General features: G+C 43.5%; 1 protein-coding gene across 3 annotated transcripts in view; it reads right to left on the bottom strand.

The window, feature by feature from the left end:
* Window positions 1-21124, bottom strand: part of LOC124158430 (hemocytin) — a 309825-nt gene that overhangs the window by 120003 nt on the left and 168698 nt on the right. For all 3 annotated transcript variants that reach the window (XM_046533513.1, XM_046533511.1, XM_046533512.1), the window contains exons 54-58: window positions 11806-11989; window positions 3986-4170; window positions 3720-3866; window positions 2799-2946; window positions 2184-2364 (exon numbers count right to left, since the gene is read on the bottom strand). In XM_046533513.1, coding sequence (XP_046389469.1) covers window positions 2184-2364; window positions 2799-2946; window positions 3720-3866; window positions 3986-4170; window positions 11806-11989 — 845 coding nt within the window. The remainder of the gene's footprint in view (window positions 1-2183; window positions 2365-2798; window positions 2947-3719; window positions 3867-3985; window positions 4171-11805; window positions 11990-21124) is intronic.

Below are 21124 nucleotides of genomic sequence, written 5' to 3'. Positions count from 1 at the left end.
CTCGAGTCGAGTTGAAAATTACTCGCGAGTATCGAGTCGAGTTGAGTATGATAATTTCTGAACCAGGCAATACAGAAATGGATACTACAAAATATTCTAATCCAATTTTCTATGATGAATGTCTAGCCTAATGTAAGAAGGAAAATATAATGAGGATCGTTGATGGTTATTGTCAGAAGTAGGAGATGAATGAAAATTAATGTCTTCAACAGTTTCATAGGGACAATTGAAATTAATTAACCCCAAGTAATATGTCGACCATATATATGTATCCAAACTACAAGGGAGAGCCCTGAGTACAGAAATTTTCACAGCTATAATAAAGATTACACACTACGTATATGAATCATGTAATATTTGGCCCTTTCAAATTCTCAAGCAGAAAAACCAATTATTCTACATGCTCAGCCAGCAGGTTTTGACGTCTCCATATTACAGTATTACTGCCTGCAGAAAATTGCCTTTTGCTACACATGTGTGTGACTGAGCAAGTACTTTCCTACCGAAATTGCAAGATTTCGAAGACTGGAATTTCTGGACCTCGACGGCGAAGGTGGAAAGGGAAAAAGGATATCGGTTGTTGCCTTTCACGGAAACAGTTCATTTTTCTCTCTCTTAAGCATGCTGACTTAATCGCTTCACTTTACTTCAATACCCCAGCCATATTTCTTATGCGTGGGATGGTTCCGAAAAATATCCAATCCTTAGTATTTTCACTCGAGTAATGTGCTAAATGGTCTAGTCGATCTATACATAATCCTTTTAAACATCCTCAGTTTAGTGTTTTAAGTCAATGAAGACGATTATCCATGCTTTAAATGACGATTTTCAAGACTTATGTTTTAAAAAACTTGAAAAATCAGCCTCAGTTACCGAGCCTTAGAGTTCCGCGGCGTGTAGCTCAGCCTTGACGCGCAATTGAAATATTGCTCTTATTTTCTTTGTCGCAAATTTTTTTTCCCAAGATTTTTAATTAGTACTCTTTATAAATCTCTACTTAATATTGTGGTTCAAATTTTCCGAGTTATATTTTTCGTAAACGAAAGATAATGTCTACTTAATGTCAAATTTCACGTGAAAAACGGGTCATTTTGCGTTGTAAAACCAGACAGATGAGAGCCAAAATCTTCAAAAGTCATTGAAAGTACATATAGGCAAAGCACCATATCAAAGGAATATTGCGTTTCTTACTCCGTAAAACTCGTACCAACGCAAAACCACTTGGATAAATTCAAAGATTTATTGAGGAAAAACGATATCTCGTGTGGCATTGAAAAATTGGTCACGTTTGGGCCTCTGTATCTCACTAAAGGTTCGTATTTATGTAAAATGGCATATAAATCTATATCTGGTAATGATTTATGAGTATTTACGCTACGTTTCAAGCCTCTATCCCCAAAAAGGTCATTTTGGACTTTATTCCAGCTTTTTCCGATTTCGGACCAGTGTGCGCCGGGTAGGAAGACGATCGGCCGCCGCGGCTGGCATAAAGGTATTCGGTGCCCACGTCGACAACTATAGTGTATTCGGCAAGCTGAAACTACCAGGTCAAGGCATTAGAATGACCTATCGGCTTTAAAAACTGCATTATTACATGAGTTTCATGATAGCGCTTCCTGTCAGCAGACTGCTGGACCTACTAGCCTCGAAAGCTCTGTAACCTTAACTACTTGACTCGACATTCGTAATGCTACTCAAAACGCTCGAGTCGAGTACCAACTACTCGATCGACTTGAATTTTCGAGTACTCCCTAGAAGATATGTGTTTTGTTATTACGATTACGTGACGCGAAAATTCAAATGACTGTTGGAAACGCGGTCGTATATTTTGTTGTTTGAAGTACTACTGGAATCGGAATCGATTTTTCACAATGGCAAGTACTCGTTTTCGATTCCGGTTCTTGTCGAGAATCGAGGAATCGAAGAATCGAACCGACCCATCACTAGTCGGAAGTCAATGTAACGAAATTGTTGCGCTTCCAACTTCCATGCTTAACATGGGAAAAGATGGAGGAGGTTTCACTACAATGTAAGTTCCCACGATTAAGACGTAGCCTATTATAAAATTATAGCAGCATAGCCAGTCAAAGTGGATGGGCCACCTTTTTATGTGACATCTCCAACAAAATGACCCAATCAGCAAATGACATTTTATTTTACACCATCAACTCAGAAGTACTCACGGTATGTGTCCGACATAGCACTGACATTCAGATTTCCTCACACACGCTGAGCCATCCCAGAAGAGGCCAGCTGGGCAAGACAAACACTCAGCCAAGACCTCTGGGGGGAGATTTGGACATGGCTCACATCCGGGAGGAGGGGGAGTTGTTGGCACCTCCGTTATGACCGTTGTGACTGGAGCTGGAATGTTCAATTGTGGGCCACAAAAAGTTCACTTCCTCGAGCTTTAACTTACTAACGACACCTCCTGCCAACAATATCTCAAATTTACATAGTCTATTCTACCTGAAATTGATCTAAAAACTGTTTTCACACAGGCAGTAATTACAAATGATGAAAACATTTCACAGAGCAAATTCCTTGCATGGAGAGAATAAAATGGAACTCTATCACAATAGCTAACAGCAATGTTGTGCAGTGCATATTCACAGCAGGGCTCAGTGGCCTGGGGAGGGGGGGGCCTGAGCCCCCCCCCCCCCCAGCCACTGCAAGTGATCTCATTCAACATCCACTAATTCACCATTGGCATTGATTCAAAAAGTGAAAGAACTTTTGAAGAAATTAAATCACATGAGGTTAAAAAGCTTGAAGAAAGAAGTATGCATGGTACTCACGGTAAGGATGAAAACATCCTAACACTTCAGCACGGAGGGCAATAGCATTGTGCCATGACTGAGGCATTATTTTCAGGAACCTTGTCTGGATGGGACGGTCAAATAAATTCTCATGTGGCGTGTTGGCATCAAAGTTCCCAGGGAATATCTTTGAAAAATGAAAAAATCCCATGTCGTGTTAGGTGATGAAAAATATACTAACAAATAACACACTGAATGGATACAATAAGATATTCTAGTTTGGATACTGTGAAGATATTCCTCAAATAGACATTAGCAGAGCATGTAGGGACTTATGACCAAATTTCATTCCTGTAACTTATAGCTAAGGAGGAGTATGCGAAGAATGAACATCCAACCATAAATGTAATGTATATGTAATGTATATGTAGTTGAAAACTGATAACATTTTAAAGCACCATGTCAAAGATTATCGATCATCACTTTATCAAAGATTATGTTCTTCTCTCATCTTTCATATATGTAATATTAGGTTTAAGAGAATTCATGAATTGTGGGCAGTGAAACACTGAAAATTATTGCTAAATTTTCGATAAAATACTTCAAATTTAAATAAAATCATCATAATGCACATAAATAATAATTTGTGCAAAATAAAAATGTTTAAAATATTTTTGACCATTTAAATGAACTCAGTAGCAAAAATATTTGCTTTATTTGGGAAAATATGCATTAACTTGCACCAAAAGACAACAGATCCACCCAATGTAACATTTATGTCACAGCCTGTATCTCGGAAACCACAAAACCGACCACTGTAATATTTTCCGAGTGTAGTAAAAAAGAAGTTCTTATCATTCCCCTAACATATCAACAACTAATCTCAAAAAAAAATATTTGGGACGGATCCAGATTAAAGTTCACAATTCCATGAATGCCATTGTAAGTTTAAAAGTTTACCTTTATAGACCCATCCCTCTCAATGACTGGATTCCAATCTCTTCTATCAGAGCTGTGCATAACTTTGTATGATTCCACCCACGAGTTGCCATGATTTTGCCCCTTAGTGATTATCCCAGTGAGATTCCGGGGCTCTAAGAAGTCAAACTGGAACAAGGGAAACACAACTTACAAATAATATTTGCAAACAGTACTTTCATGAAACAAATAAGCTCATGGCATCCATATTAAAACAGGCAGTTAAAAAGAAACAATTGCAGACGTACCTGAATCCACTCATGCAATGAATTGGTGCTTGGAATCCAAGCACCTCCGTGACCATAGTCCGTTGGTGTGTTAGGGCGAACATTCTTTGGGGAAAAGATGTCACTGTTGTCACGAACAGAGGATGCCTCTATCTGCCCATCACTCATCAGTCCATTCTCTAAACCCATCTCATCCTTGCACATCACTAATACACACAGACAATATCAGAGATTAGGCTTGATGAGATTAAGTAAAAAAAATTACATCACTATACATATTTGTCCCTCTGAGAAAATTCTCAATGAAACTTTGAAGTACACTAAGTATGTATATGTGAATACATGCATCCACCCACACTGGCACCAACATTGTCATGCAAAAGGGCCGTTTAACACGTTCGCGGCTATCGTGAAATTTGCTGTTTCTTCCCCGTGGGCGTCAATTTTCGTAAAAATTAAATCGATCCAATCATGTTAAAATTAATTCACACTTCTTTGGTATAGTTGAAAATGATGAATTGCAATAAATTTTGGAAAACCTATGCACCGATATTTAGTAATTAATTAATTAATTAATCCCCTTTTGTGTATGCAACCATGCATTACATGTTTTATTTTCTTCTGTATTTATTTATTGTCACCTAAAATACCTTCAAAATGTACAAAATGGAAACAATGAAATAATTTACTCTTATTATAAGCCCAGAATGCAATATTTAGCTATTAATTAATCCCCTTTTGCACATGCAACAACGTATTACACGTTTTTTTTCTTCGATATTTATTTACTGTCACATAAATACCTTCAAAATGAACAAATAAGACGTGCTTTTAGGTATGAAAACGATGAAATAATTTATTTACTCTTCTTATAAGCCCAGAATGAAAGCATTCAGTTATAAGAAACGGAAAAAATTCGATATTTCATAGTTTTTTTGCAACTGTTTCGAATTTATCTTCTGAGCCTTCATTACATTCTTTCTATTTCGCTGTGATGCCTTGCTTCGGTTTTATTGCTTTGGGAACTAAATGCAGCGGGAGGAAATCATACATCTCATTCCTGCTGTCATTGTTAGAGGTTCTATGCTTTCAGAAAGTCGCGAAAATGATTATCCCCGAAAGAACCGGGAAAACCTCTACCTTTGTGACGCTGGCGACCAACCGCTCAGTCCGTAGCACCCGATACGAAACAATGGCTTTCCCCTTCTATCGCCTTTCGGAGTGGACGTTCCATGGGATTTCGTAGACTCAAGAGGGGCCTAACCGCACTTGTCCGGCGCTTAGAAAAGGCTAGGGCTGACGATATTCCGCACCCAACCTCATGCCTCCTAGGAGAGGGGTGGTGGTTGGGGCGGAACCTTTGAATCTATTATTTCCATAGTCTGCGGATAAGAAACCAAATTATTATTGGCATAGGTGAAGCTTTGTTTACAGTTTTATTGCAGGCAGACCCACTCGTGGGTGTAGTTATTATCGTAAGCTTACCCCCAATTGGGTGTTGCAAGTAACCCTTACGAGGCTAATTCCCCGACAGTTTTGTTTTTGACTAATCTTGTGCGGCATCGCTTCTCACAGAGTGGCCTTGTCGCAACAACGCAATCCATACGTCGAGTTTCAAATTAGTCGAGCCGAGCGGAGGGCCTTACATGTACAATGGTGACAAAATTTTCCTTGCAGTAAGAGAAGAACTTTCAGTCTTGACTAATAAACGAGTGCCACTAGATATACGAGTCTAATTTCCTTGTCTTTTTGTGGAGCAGTGATTTTTGTGTTAGTGGCAAAGAAAAATTAGAGGAGATGGCGGACTCAGATGCATCTCAATTTAGTTCTGACTCCGATGATTCATACATTTCATCCGATTTCAAAGAAGACAGTGAATCTTTATATTTAGAGGACGAAATTGGAGAAGATTCACCTGAAGAGGAAGAGCATGTCGCGTTATCAAGTTCCGATGAATGGGGAGACTGCACCAATCGTACAGATGGTACCTTGGAGAGGTCGATTACATTTTAGGCAGTACCTGCCTGGAAAGTCTCATAAATATGGAATAAAATGCTACAAACAGTGTAGCCCTGACTCATTCACGCATAGTTTGCAAGTGTACCCTGGGAAAAGTGAAGTGCCAAACACGAAGGAGAAGGTTGGACATGGACACAAAGTTGTACTGCAACTGATGGAGGGACTTTTTGACGCTGAGCGAACATTGTACATTGATAATTTTTATACAAGTATGGACCTAGCTGAAGACCTTTTGGGTAGGGAGACATATGTTTGTGGCACAATGCGGGCGAATCGGAAAGGTAATCCACCAGAGGTTCGTCAAAAAAAGTTGAAAAGGGGGGAAATTATTGCAAGGCAAAATGGAAAAGGTGTTAGAATGATGAAATGGCAGGACAAAAGACCACTTATGATGATATCCTCTAAGCCCGGCCTTGGTGAGATTTTGCAACCAACCACGTCGAAATCTAAGCGAGGGGAAATAATGAAACCAAAAGCCATCATAGTCTACAATAGCGCGAAAAAGGGGGTAGACATTTCCGACCAAATGTCTGCTTATTATAGTTGCATCAGACGATCTCTCAAGTGGTATAAGAAACTGGCATTAGAACTGCTTCTTGGGATATGCATGGTGAATTCATGGGTTTTATATAATAATTATGGCCAAAATAAAAAAATGGACATGCTGAATTTTCGAGAGAAAGTTATTGATGGATTATTGAAAGAAGATGTCGTCTTTAGCGATGTGGCTGGGGGAGGTGTTCCAGCTTCAAAGAAGTGGAAGTCCTTGCACAACCTAAGTAAAAATGAAGCTACTGCAAGGATAAGTAGGAAGAGCTGCCTCAATTGTTACGAGAGAATACGTAAAGAAAAGGGAACGAAAGAGGCAAGCAAGAGGGCAAAAAAGTGAACACATTTTGTGAGGAATGTGATGGACACCCTACAATGTGCTTGGATGGTTTCAACAAAATTCACCATTGACATTGTCAAAGAAAATAAGTGAATATATTGAAAATAATGTAAATAAGTGATTATAATGAAAATAGTTTGAAATTATATTTGAGATTCGGCAAGTTTTCGTTGTGCTCATTTGTATTCCCAATTTACCAAATTGTTTCCATTGACCCAATTAGGATATCCAAACTGAAAATGACGTTTATTATAGTTTTGAAATGTTTTCTTCATTTTTGTTTTCGATCTAAATAATTTTTCCGGTGTGTGCTACCCTCTAAATATCTACGGAAGTGGAACATCTTCGATATGTAAAGCCATGTAATTGAAACGGTGAGTGTAGTAGTATTTCAACGTGTAATCAAGGAAGGTAATCGTCCTTCTTGTAGGGCCATCTTAAAGTCTTATTGGAAACGAAAAAAGCATTTCTAGCGATGCATAATGCCACGTAAATAGTAGGAATATTTTAGTTAACCTATCTTCGTCGTAAAATGTAAATAAAGCCAAACCAACTTTATTTATATTTCGATATACTTTTGATAGACGATGCAAAACATAAAATTTACGTCTAGAGATTCCCGTGTCATAGAAAATAATGGCTCAATAACGAATCAACTACATGTAGCTCTCGTCTACCTTCAATATGACTGCAATATTCTTTATTTACTTTTATTACTGCATAAACTTCATAAAACTGCCTGTGGAATTGATACGAATGAGAACTTCACACGCAACACAACTAGAATTTTTTTAAACACATTTAATCGACGGATAGGCAACCCGCAATGCAAGAATTACGTATTTCATAAAATTATGGAAGTTGATTACCGATGATCGAGTTCATTTGAATATCTTTCCGATTAGTTAAACTAAAATTGAAAATATTTCACGCACAAATGCAAATACAACATCAAATACTGAATCTTTACATCATTGATGCCATACCAACACACACCTCTAGATAGGAATGAAAGCAGCCACACACATGCCTGTAGTACCAGGGACAGGCATATCCATATGTGAGATACATATAGATAGATATCTTTAAGAGCAACACAGAGAACATCCTATTAGAGCCCACTATATTTCCAGGTCTGACAGAAGCGATAAATTACGAGAGATAAATTTACCAAACAGATAGATAAATACTGGTTGTAATTTTGTTTGAGCATTTGCTTTTTATTAGAGAACAGTGTCTGCGAATACTCAAATACCTAGAATACTACAAAGTAGAGATGGGTCAGTTCCAGTACTGAGTCGGTCCTCGGTACTGCCGGTTCTGAGCCTGTGGAACTGGTATCGAGAATCGATCGCATAAAGTCGGTACTTTGGAACTGGCTCAGAACGGTCGCGAGGATTTGAATTTGGTGAGCAAAGCCAAAATGGTCTGCAGCGTATTTAAGGCAATAAAGTGAAAAGAGATTCAAAAAATGCATATATTACTTTCCGATTGCATGGCTTCCACATTTTTTTTCTTTTTTTAGAGTTGCTCGCTAACTCGCACATTTAAGGGTTCGTCAAATATAATCGGGTGTTTTCCCGGCGTAGGTGTTGGATGAAAAGTTGAAAGATGAAAGAAAAGTGAAAGATGAAAATACCATGAGAAAATGAGGTGGATCCTCCAGGACACAGCCTACGTGAAATTGCCTCGAGATCCTACCGATTCCATCACTAGGAAGACCGCTGCCTTGCTGAATTCTTCGGGTCTTCCGTACGAGGTGACCAGGAATCTCCGCCAGCAGGCCCCCGCACCTCCTAGATTGTATGGTCTCCCGAAAATTCATATGGAAGAGACTCCATTGCGACCCATCGTGAGTGCAATCGGAGCCCCCACATACAACCTGGCACGCTATCTCGCCGGCATCCTGTCCCCCTATGTTGGAGGCTGTGAGCACCACATCAAGAATTCTGCGGAGTTTGTGGGAACACTGAAGGAACTTCGTACAGACGAGAATGACCTGCTGGTCAGTCTCGATGTGGTATCCCTCTTCACCCGGGTCCCTCTGCAAGACACACTGAAACTCCTGGCTGGTAAGTTTGACCACTGCACAGTGAAGCTGTTTCAGCATACCCTGACCTCCACTTACTTCCAGTACCGTGGAGAATTTTACGAGCAGGCAGACGGCGTTGCCATGGGGTCACCATTATCCCCCGTCATAACGAACTTCTTCATGGAACACTTCGAAGAGAAGGCGTTGAACTCTGCTCCACTCCGTCCCAAGGTATTTTTCCGCTACGTTGACGACACCTTTCTCATTTGGCCCCATGGTAGGGAATCCTTGGATGCGTTCTTGAATCACATGAATGGCCAACATCCCAACATATCTTTCACCATGGAAGTTGAAGAAAACCGTCGGCTGCCCTTCCTCGACATCTTGGTTCACCGGAGACTGGACGGAACACTGGGGCACAGTGTATATCGGAAGGCTACACACATGGACCTCTACCTCCACAGAGGTATTCATCACCACCCCTCTCAACGTGCGGCCGTCATTTCCACCTTGATCCACCGTGCCACATTCATCTCAGATGAAAACAGTCTACCTTCTGAGTTGGAACATTTGAGAAGAACCTTCCGACTTAACGGATACGGTGACAGGATGTTCTCGATGGCCCTAAAAAGGACCATTGGTACACGACACCGCATGACGAAGGAGACGGCTGATCCACCTATTGCCAGGGCTTGTCTTCCCTATATCTCTTCAGTTTCTGGGAAGATCTCGAGAATACTGAAGAGACACAACATCCAAACAAGCCACCTTCTAAAATACGGGACATTCTTGTGGAAGCCAAGGACCCGAGAGGCCTCAAGACATCTGCAGTCTACAGGGTGCCCTGCGGCTGTAGTAAGGTCTATGTGGGTGAGACGGCCCGGACGATTGAAACACGTCTGAAAGAGCACCATCGCCATCTCAGACTAGGACAACCCGAAAAGTCTGCCATCGCGGAGCACAGCATCAGCTGCGATAACCCTATCCGGTTCGAGGAGACGGCGGTCATCGCCCAGGCTTATGGTTATTGGGACCGACTTGTTAAGGAAGCCATCGAGATCTGGCTAGAGCCCAACAATTTCAATCGCGATAGTGGTTTCAACCTAAGCAGCTCGTGGAAACCTGTGTTGAAGACCATTCGCTTAACCAGAGATGGCAAGAACCAATCGGAGCGCACGATGACCCGACGTGGCGTCGCCGACCAATCACATGGCACCTGACCACCTGGCCGTCCCTATAAATGAAGCTCGAATTTTTGTCTCGACACTCAGTTGCCCTGAGGATGATGCCCCTGATGGACATCGAAACGTCGGCGGAGAAGGATTTTACTACCCGGTGGAAAGCCCGAGAACTTTTCATCCTAAGGGTTCATCAGTTTGTCGCTCTCGTCAACTTTGTAACATAATGAAACACTTACTTGCAATTTTCCACAAAAATAAAATTTTTACTACGACTCGAGTTTCAATGATACTACATCATTTTCAAGTAACAACTGAGAGAGGAGAAATGGGGTGGAAGGTCCTCCAGGAGCTGGTTGGAATGGATAGGGGTGCAAGGCGTGGGGGGTGGGGGGTAGAGGGGAGAGTGGAAAAAACCAGAGGAGGTAAAGAGGTTGGGAATTGAAGGGTTTTTTCGGGGTTAACAAACTTGAACATAGAAATGAATGCATTTGAAAACACGTGGCGGTCTTCTTGTCTTCGGGTGTTTCCGAGCGCCATCCGTGAATGGTGTGGAAGGGGGGGAAAGACGTCTTCTGTGCTAGAAGGGTCTTCGGGGGTGCGTTCTTCTGAGGGCGTGTAGGTGGGGGGGGGGGGGGTCGGCGGTTAGGGTTCACTGTATGGTTCTTGTGGGATCTCTTTCACGTCGAGTGGGCGACAGGAGGGGGGGGAGAAGGGATTTTAACACTTCTGGGAAACACACTATTGGAACTTAATGGCAAGCAAGGGCGATTTTGAAAGGTAGAGGTGGTCATTGAGAAGGGAAACCTGGGAATGTTTATGTTGGTGGATCTCTAATTGTTCCAAGGCGTCTAATTTCCTCCCTTTGATATGTTTATGGAGCACTTTGGTTGTGAAGTTTGGATTGTGCCCGCTCTCAATGATGTGTTTGGCCACCATCGAAGTTGGGTTACTGTGGGCGATGCACTTCCTATGTTCAATAAATCTCGTGTTGAAATCAACACGAGATTTCAATTGATTTCAAAACCCTTCAATTCCCAACCTTTTTACCTCCTCTGGTTTTTTCCACTCTCCCCTCTCCCCCCCTCCCCCCCGCCTTGCACCCCTATCCATTCCAACCAGCTCCTGGAGGACCTTCCACCCCATTTCTCCTCTCTCAGTTGTTACTTGAAAATGATGTAGTATCATTGAAACTCGAGTCGTAGTAAAAATATTATTTTTGTGGAAAATTGCAAGTAAGTGTTTCATTAGGAATCAATTCCACTCCATCTCGCTTGATTCCTCGAATTTTAAACTTTGTAACATTTCCGCAGCTGCGGCTGTTAAGGCTGCTTTCAAAGGAGCTGACTTTTTGCCTGCCGCCGTTCACGGCATAAATATGACTTCATGAAAACATTGTTCAGGAAGGGGTGCAGATGTTAAATGATATCAAATTTTACACCTCAAAATTCATTTGATTAAGGCTTGGAAGGAACACACTGGGCATGGATTTCTTTAACAAAATCACTTAAATTGATTTCATTGTGATGATGGATATCTTAGTGCTTGCATCAGCTACATTAACAATTAAAAACAAAATCCCCTAAGAGAGAGGAGAGAGATTGAAATCACAGAAACATGCAAATTTCAATCAGGAAACGTTAGTCAAATAGTCAAGGATTAAACTAAGTGCTTATAAACATAATAATATATATCCAAGTGGTAAAAAAAACATTTGACATACCTTCAACTATAGGTGTAGTAGGAATCTCTGTGGTTGTCACTTCGTCCCCACATCCAAATATCTCCACGACTAGGGAAATGCCATTCTTCCAGGTGGCAGGGTTAAAGCGTAAATACCGAGCCTCAAATGGCCGTGCAAATGTCACCTTAGCAACAGAATTCTCATCAAAAGGGCCACGAAATAACTGAAAGGTTAAGAAACATGTCATTTGCCAAAAAAATATGATCGAAAACACACAATACAGATCATCTGTACAGCATTTTTCAATCAACACTGACATAACAAATCCCTCATTCCCCTTCAGGTACACGGTGTATACAATTGTGATAGTGAGTGACATCCATCGATTGAAATCAGAACCCATTGAGAGAACTTATTAAAAAAAAGGAACATTTTTGGCAGTAAGTTGTGTGTCCACTGAAGTCAATTTCTTTCGGGTATATGTTTCTGCATATGTATAATTTTAATTCTGCAGACTAATGAAGCAATGAACACTTGATTCAGGAAGAAACTTGCCTCCAACCTCTTAACCTTTAGCTCAACCTGAGAGGTCCCACATTTTCTTTTTCAGATTTCTTATTCTTTTCTGACAAGTGTAAAATAAACATAACCCAGGTTGGGTAAGACACAGTATAAAAGACAATGAAATGACATTTTTATTGTGTATTTTGTATTTTATACTGTGTCTTATCCAACCTGGGTTATAATAATAATAATAACAACAAGATTTTTAAACATAGAATCACAGAAAAAAGGAACACAGACAATTTATTTTTTCTCAGTCGTTTCCATGAGATGACCCACTATTCTCAATGACAGAGGATGGACTGACATTGCCGTCTTCTTTTGACGCAGTGCTCGGTGAAGTGGGGGGGGGGCTAAGGTTGGGGGAGGACAGAGGTGATGGGGAAGGGTTGGCTGGTGACTAGTGTGCGATGCTCAGCCCAGGTGGTTTGAATGCTTTTCCACCCAGATGTGAGCCAAGTTGCGAGTTCTCACCTCAATGCTGGCGACATTTTGAGGAAGTATTTCTATCAGGGAAAGGGAAAAGCACAGGTCTATTGTGGGAGGCAGTGTGTTTGGAAACAGGCTCAACAAATGACTTTGAGTGGTGGTAATATATTCATCCGGATGGATACTGACAAGGTACTTTCTCCAATGTAGTGGGTAGGGCAGAAATTACAGAACAGTCGATAGACGGCTTTGAAGGATGTGCAGCAGGGAGAAGAGGAAGATTTGTTGATGAGTGGTGGAGTGAAAGGAGAAGCAGGATTTGCATGTTGGGCAGTTGGATGGTGAGGAGGAAGAAGGGGGAGTGAGGGGTGGGTGGATCTGAATATGGGTGGGGAGGTGGAGTGAAAGGAGAAGCAGGATTTGCATCTTGGGCAGTTGGATGGTGAGGAGGAAGAAGGGGGAGTGAGGGGTGGGTGGATCTGAATATGGGTGGGGAGGTGGAGTGAAAGGAGAAGCAGGATTTGCATCTTGGGCAGTTGGATGGTGAGGAGGAAGAAGGGGGAGTGAGGGGTGGGTGGATCTGAATATGGGTGGGGAGGTGGAGTGAAAGGAGAAGCAGGATTTGCATGTTGGGCAGTTGGATGGTGAGGAGGAAGAAGGGGGAGTGAGGGGTGGGTGGATCTGAATATGGGTGGGGAGGTGGAGTGAAAGGAGAAGCAGGATTTGCATGTTGGGCAGTTGGATGGTGAGGAGGAAGAAGGGGGAGTGAGGGGTGGGTGGATCTGAATATGGGTGGGGAGGTGGAGTGAAAGGAGAAGCAGGATTTGCATGTTGGGCAGTTGGATGGTGAGGAGGAAGAAGGGGGAGTGAGGGGTGGGTGGATCTGAATATGGGTGGGGAGGTGGAGTGAAAGGAGAAGCAGGATTTGCATGTTGGGCAGTTGGATGGTGAGGAGGAAGAAGGGGGAGTGAGGGGTGGGTGGATCTGAATATGGGTGGGGAGGTGGAGTGAAAGGAGAAGCAGGATTTGCATGTTGGGCAGTTGGATGGTGAGGAGGAAGAAGGGGGAGTGAGGGGTGGGTGGATCTGAATATGGGTGGGGAGGTGGAGTGAAAGGAGAAGCAGGATTTGCATCTTGGGCAGTTGGATGGTGAGGAGGAAGAAGGGGGAGTGAGGGGTGGGTGGATCTGAATATGGGTGGGGAGGTGGAGTGAAAGGAGAAGCAGGATTTGCATGTTGGGCAGTTGGATGGTGAGGAGGAAGAAGGGGGAGTGAGGGGTGGGTGGATCTGAATATGGGTGGGGAGGTGGAGTGAAAGGAGAAGCAGGATTTGCATGTTGGGCAGTTGGATGGTGAGGAGGAAGAAGGGGGAGTGAGGGGTGGGTGGATCTGAATATGGGTGGGGAGGTGGAGTGAAAGGAGAAGCAGGATTTGCATGTTGGGCAGTTGGATGGTGAGGAGGAAGAAGGGGGAGTGAGGGGTGGGTGGATCTGAATATGGGTGGGGAGGTGGAGTGAAAGGAGAAGCAGGATTTGCATCTTGGGCAGTTGGATGGTGAGGAGGAAGAAGGGGGAGTGAGGGGTGGGTGGATCTGAATATGGGTGGGGAGGTGGAGTGAAAGGAGAAGCAGGATTTGCATGTTGGGCAGTTGGATGGTGAGGAGGAAGAAGGGGGAGTGAGGGGTGGGTGGATCTGAATATGGGTGGGGAGGTGGAGTGAAAGGAGAAGCAGGATTTGCATCTTGGGCAGTTGGATGGTGAGGAGGAAGAAGGGGGAGTGAGGGGTGGGTGGATCTGAATATGGGTGGGGAGGTGGAGTGAAAGGAGAAGCAGGATTTGCATCTTGGGCAGTTGGATGGTGAGGAGGAAGAAGGGGGAGTGAGGGGTGGGTGGATCTGAATATGGGTGGGGAGGTGGAGTGAAAGGAGAAGCAGGATTTGCATGTTGGGCAGTTGGATGGTGAGGAGGAAGAAGGGGGAGTGAGGGGTGGGTGGATCTGAATATGGGTGGGGAGGTGGAGTGAAAGGAGAAGCAGGATTTGCATGTTGGGCAGTTGGATGGTGAGGAGGAAGAAGGGGGAGTGAGGGGTGGGTGGATCTGAATATGGGTGGGGAGGTGGAGTGAAAGGAGAAGCAGGATTTGCATGTTGGGCAGTTGGATGGTGAGGAGGAAGAAGGGGGAGTGAGGGGTGGGTGGATCTGAATATGGGTGGGGAGGTGGAGTGAAAGGAGAAGCAGGATTTGCATGTTGGGCAGTTGGATGGTGAGGAGGAAGAAGGGGGAGTGAGGGGTGGGTGGATCTGAATATGGGTGGGGAGGTGGAGTGAAAGGAGAAGCAGGATTTGCATGTTGGGCAGTTGGATGGTGAGGAGGAAGAAGGGGGAGTGAGGGGTGGGTGGATCTGAATATGGGTGGGGAGGTGGAGTGAAAGGAGAAGCAGGATTTGCATGTTGGGCAGTTGGATGGTGAGGAGGAAGAAGGGGGAGTGAGGGGTGGGTGGATCTGAATATGGGTGGGGAGGTGGAGTGAAAGGAGAAGCAGGATTTGCATCTTGGGCAGTTGGATGGTGAGGAGGAAGAAGGGGGAGTGAGGGGTGGGTGGATCTGAATATGGGTGGGGAGGTGGAGTGAAAGGAGAAGCAGGATTTGCATGTTGGGCAGTTGGATGGTGAGGAGGAAGAAGGGGGAGTGAGGGGTGGGTGGATCTGAATATGGGTGGGGAGGTGGAGTGAAAGGAGAAGCAGGATTTGCATGTTGGGCAGTTGGATGGTGAGGAGGAAGAAGGGGGAGTGAGGGGTGGGTGGATCTGAATATGGGTGGGGAGGTGGAGTGAAAGGAGAAGCAGGATTTGCATGTTGGGCAGTTGGATGGTGAGGAGGAAGAAGGGGGAGTGAGGGGTGGGTGGATCTGAATATGGGTGGGGAGGTGGAGTGAAAGGAGAAGCAGGATTTGCATGTTGGGCAGTTGGATGGTGAGGAGGAAGAAGGGGGAGTGAGGGGTGGGTGGATCTGAATATGGGTAGGGAGGTGGAGTGAAAGGAGAAGCAGGATTTGCATCTTGGGCAGTTGGATGGTGAGGAGGAAGAAGGGGGAGTGAGGGGTGGGTGGATCTGAATATGGGTGGGGAGGTGGAGTGAAAGGAGAAGCAGGATTTGCATGTTGGGCAGTTGGATGGTGAGGAGGAAGAAGGGGGAGTGAGGGGTGGGTGGATCTGAATATGGGTGGGGAGGTGGAGTGAAAGGAGAAGCAGGATTTGCATCTTGGGCAGTTGGATGGTGAGGAGGAAGAAGGGGGAGTGAGGGGTGGGTGGATCTGAATATGGGTGGGGAGGTGGAGTGAAAGGAGAAGCAGGATTTGCATGTTGGGCAGTTGGATGGTGAGGAGGAAGAAGGGGGAGTGAGGGGTGGGTGGATCTGAATATGGGTGGGGAGGTGGAGCAAAAGGAGAAGCAGGATTTGCATCTTGGGCAGTTGGATGGTGAGGAGGAAGAAGGGGGAGTGAGGGGTGGGTGGATCTGAATATGGGTGGGGAGGTGGAGTGAAAGGAGAAGCAGGATTTGCATGTTGGGCAGTTGGATGGTGAGGAGGAAGAAGGGGGAGTGAGGGGTGGGTGGATCTGAATATGGGTGGGGAGGTGGAGTGAAAGGAGAAGCAGGATTTGCATCTTGGGCAGTTGGATGGTGAGGAGGAAGAAGGGGGAGTGAGGGGTGGGTGGATCTGAATATGGGTGGGGAGGTGGAGTGAAAGGAGAAGCAGGATTTGCATGTTGGGCAGTTGGATGGTGAGGAGGAAGAAGGGGGAGTGAGGGGTGGGTGGATCTGAATATGGGTGGGGAGGTGGAGTGAAAGGAGAAGCAGGATTTGCATCTTGGGCAGTTGGATGGTGAGGAGGAAGAAGGGGGAGTGAGGGGTGGGTGGATCTGAATATGGGTGGGGAGGTGGAGTGAAAGGAGAAGCAGGATTTGCATGTTGGGCAGTTGGATGGTGAGGAGGAAGAAGGGGGAGTGAGGGGTGGGTGGATCTGAATATGTTGCGCACGCTGGGTGCCTTTCTGTGTACATGTGATAAATGGGCAGGAAGAGAGGAGACTGGATGTAGTATGGTTTGTGCAGGCGATTAGGTAGAGGTCTCTCAATATATTTTTATTTTTTGGGTGCCACTGTAGTGGTGAGGTTCAGCCGGCTGGATTGGTTTGTTTTGGTATGTGGAGTGTGTTTATGAGACAGTGATAGAATTTTCTTTTTGAGAAGAGGAGCTGGATAGCTACGATTTACAAGGGATTGGTGAAGGAGCTGTGTGGCTTGATGCAGGGAGGGTCAATTATTACAAATGCAGTGAACGTGAATGGAGAGAGAGTAGGGAATAGAGTGTTTAGTGTGTGGCAGATGACAGAGCTCATGAAATGGAGATATTGCTCATGCTTGGGAGGCTTATTGTGGATAGAAGTAAGGAATTGTGCCCATGGGTCCATAGCAGGAGGATAACATCAATGAAGCGGACCCAGGGAACGGGCTTCAGTGATTGGGAATTGGAGAAGGTGGTTTCAAGATGACATATGAAAAGATTGTTTAGAATATGGCCATTCTTGTATTCATTGGCACTCCTTGTCCATTGCAAATAGGCATCGGGCTTTGCAAATAGGTGTTGTTTTCAAACAGAATAGCATTTTTAGCTAGGATGAACTTGGTCAGCCAGTTTATGAAGCTGGTGGATATAGATGACACTTTTGTGATCTGGCCACATGGGAAAGACAAACTGGAAGCTTTCCAAGAGCATCTCAATAACATCATCCAAACATAACTTTCAAAAAAGGAGGTTGTCTCCCTTTCCTTGATGCCCTGGTCACGCTTTCTCTCCTGAAGAATTAGATGTGCAGAATCAATAATGAAATGAAAGAAATTAACGAGGCTGCAGAGGAAAGGAAATATAAGCTCACGCATTCCGTTCGCATCAATGCCAAGCAGTAATTCCCGTGACTCCCCGTGATGCAGTAAACAGCCTTATTAAATAAATTGTTGCAGGAAAACCTTAAGGGGGCGCCCTAGCGATTGAATTTCCCAATTTAACGGCTCATGAAGGCCTCTAGCCGCAGTGCCGGGATATGCAGACGGAAGCCGAAGCGCCTCGAGGGAGAGAAAGGGGGGGGAAAAAGCAACTCCCCTCCCAACTTCACCCGCGACGACTCCGAGGAGAAATTTGATACTCAGGATAAACTTGATACGGGTCGTTGGAACAGGGTTCTCAGTCGGAGTTGATATGTGATATCTAAGTGGCGGCGAGCCAATGAAAAATATTAGAAGCCAACTTCTGGTTCCTCTCTCATGCACTGAAAAAATAGGCCTGTGAATGCGAAGGTCCTTTTGAGCTAACACCTTTTTCGAAATTGTTGGCGATGATATCTTCATTACGTAAACAGGCATGTCGTCAACATAACACCGCCGACCTCGGTGTCGGCTGGGTAATGCCAAACGAGAAGTCGCGGGTTCGAGTCCCGCCTGGGTAGGTTTCCCCTATCCAGGGCTTGGTTGTTCGTGTAAATAATTGTTAAACATTTTGAATACTAGATACAAAATGGCTCAATTTGAGCTGTATTCGGTGGTTTAGGAATAAAACAAAATTTAAAAAATTAAATTTCAGCATTGAATTGTGGTTTATAATGCTATTTTAACGGAATGTAGAGTCATTTTACGTAATGAAGACATCATTGCACGCAGTTTTCGAAACGGAAGGGAAAAACGGGTGGAAAACGAAAAGTGGAGAGGTTTCTCATTTGATATATACTTACGTGAAATATATTCAACTAACATAATTAATTATTAATAAAATGTAACAATATATGTCAGCTAGCTTGCTTGAAAATCACACTTGGATGCGAAAAGCAATGGTTACTTAAGTTAGAGCTAGAAATATTTTTTTATTAACACCGATGAAAAGAAGCAATAAAACAGAACATGATGAAAAAACTCCGTGGGAGAGCCGAACTCAGCATTTCAAGACAAAAGTAGTACTTAATTAATAGTTGAACTTTGGGTCATCATTTTTTCTGATATAGCACTCATCAGAAATCACCTCGCAAACTTTTTATATTTTGAAAATGCAAAATATAAAAAGTTTGCATATACATATTTGGAAAACATGAAATTATATATGAACCATTGTAAATTAACAAAAGTATTTAAATCATAAGAAAACATCAAGAATAAGTTCACCAGCTCCACAACTAGTTTTCATTTGCATTCAAGGGAAAAGTTGACCCCGTGACCATCACTGAATTTTGGCATTGATGCTATGATGCACGAGGCTGTGTGGTTCAGAAGCCCTTGAAGGTCCACTTTAAATTTTTTTCTTTCACTGATGTCCCCCTCTGGGTATGAAGATTTTTTTCGTCTAGCCCTTTCATAACCACAATAAAGCACCCACGGATCTTGGCAGTCTTACGAATAATTTTGGATAAAAATTTTGTAAAATTGCCATCAGCAATCAGCGAAATAGCTTCTTCTGGCGTCAGTTCATTTTGAATTGTAGGTATTTTCCTCCATTTCTGTAATATCCGTTTCCCTCGGGTGGGGGTGGTCGTGGTCATTTCCGTGGTTATCTTCGCTGCCGCATCATTCCCTTGCGAACGCAGTGTCACAGATGTGGCTAGCGATAGCTCAGCTGCTGTTGCTTTCTCAAACCAGTCACTTTTCTGCTCTTATTGTTAGACCTATCACTAGACCTCTTCAAGTCTTTCTTAGGCCTTTCTTTGCTGCTTTACCCAGAAAAACCAGGAATTAGATAGCAATAGTGACATAAAATCGCCTAGGAGGAAAGTAAAGCCAATACCAATACGTTAAAGAATAATAGGTTACAAACTGTGCAAGGAGTTTCAAGGAGATTATTATGCATGTCAGGTGGGTATACCCTTCTCTAACCAACATCGACGTTTTATTTCAAACCTGTCGCTGGTTCTCTTGCTTTCGTCCCATTTCTGGAAATACATATTGAAAAAGTATTTGTTCATGGCATTCTAAATTACTTCCTTCGTCTTTACTTTCTGCTCCCAGTTAAACTTATTGAGAAGATATTGAACGGCAAATTTACGTTTTGAGGACAACTAATTTCCACTTCCATTAACAATAACGTCATGTATTTCTTCTCGTGTTACTTTCATTCGCTCAATTTTTATTATCCGAAATATCAACAATCTGAATCATCAAAGATGAAAATCAATATTAGAATATAATACCCTGCTTAATACAACACACGAAATCGGTGAGATATTTATCTTGGAAAACATAGGAACCTTTTTATCGTTGCGAGATATCCTCCAGTAGTGGTAGTTCGTCCTCAATGCTGAAATCTCACGCTCTAGGGAAAATAGACCTTGGTTCCTCGCTTCCGTAGCACAAGCACTGACACTTCACACTAGTAAAAGTTGACTAATTTGCTCGGTAAAATCGTGAAAGGAATGCTTTTCAATCAATTGGAAAGAAGCATTTGTGGAAAACTCCGTGCTAGTCACCTCGTAGAAATCACCTGTATCGAAGATAAGCGATCCTCAAAATGGCAAAAACCCTTCATATAACGAGGCAATAAAGCAGTTAGCGGCATTTCTACAAACGGACAGCTATGCTTTTAGTAGAAAACTTTTTAAACGCTAGATAAAAATCGTAAGACTGAGGTAGGGTTTACGGTCACAATAGGGGTTACCGCGGTGGGCCCGCCGCCACTCTTGAGCCCTTTCCAATGTTTGAGCTGATGGGAGCTATGAAAGACCTAGGAGAATGTGGTTAGCAAAATGCGGGTGCATTGCGGTAAGATATGGGTTCTCCTAGAATAAGAAACTATTTCCTTGCAGCCGCGCCCTTTCCGAGACAAGCTTCTGACTTGCCAGCGCAATCGTGGAGTCCGTAACATATACCTCATGAATAAAATCGTAATGGAGAACTTGCACATTTTTTGAAAAAAATAGAGAAGATAGAGGACGTTGAATCTTGCACAACGCAAAAAACCCGAGGGCTAGGTAACGCTTCGTTCCCGAGATAAAAATTCTCAAAGTTGTCGAAAATCCAATGGCGCGAAAAACGGCGTTCGAAAGGGGGCGTGGTTGTTTCCAAGGGTCTGACGTCATATATGCCGTTCCGAGTACTCCGAGGTAGTACTGCAGCAAGGGCCGCCGTTCCAGCCGCTTCCTTCGGGCCTCTGGACGGCACTAACGGGGAAAAGGTGCACGGGCGGAGTTTTGGGGAGGGCAGCGGAGCCTTACATGGTAATTTATAATAGCTTAGTGAAATGTAACTTAAATGGCAAGTTGTCAGAAAAATGCGTAAAATTTATGTCAATAAAATAGCTGCAGGATTGATAAATTTAGAAAATAAGATAATTAAGAC

This window comes from Ischnura elegans, chromosome 5, assembly GCF_921293095.1.
Source record: "Ischnura elegans chromosome 5, ioIscEleg1.1, whole genome shotgun sequence".
NCBI classification, from domain to species: Eukaryota; Metazoa; Arthropoda; class Insecta; order Odonata; family Coenagrionidae; genus Ischnura; species Ischnura elegans.
The sequence above is the reverse complement of the archived record's forward strand: the minus strand, read 5'-3'. Positions and strand labels throughout refer to the sequence as shown.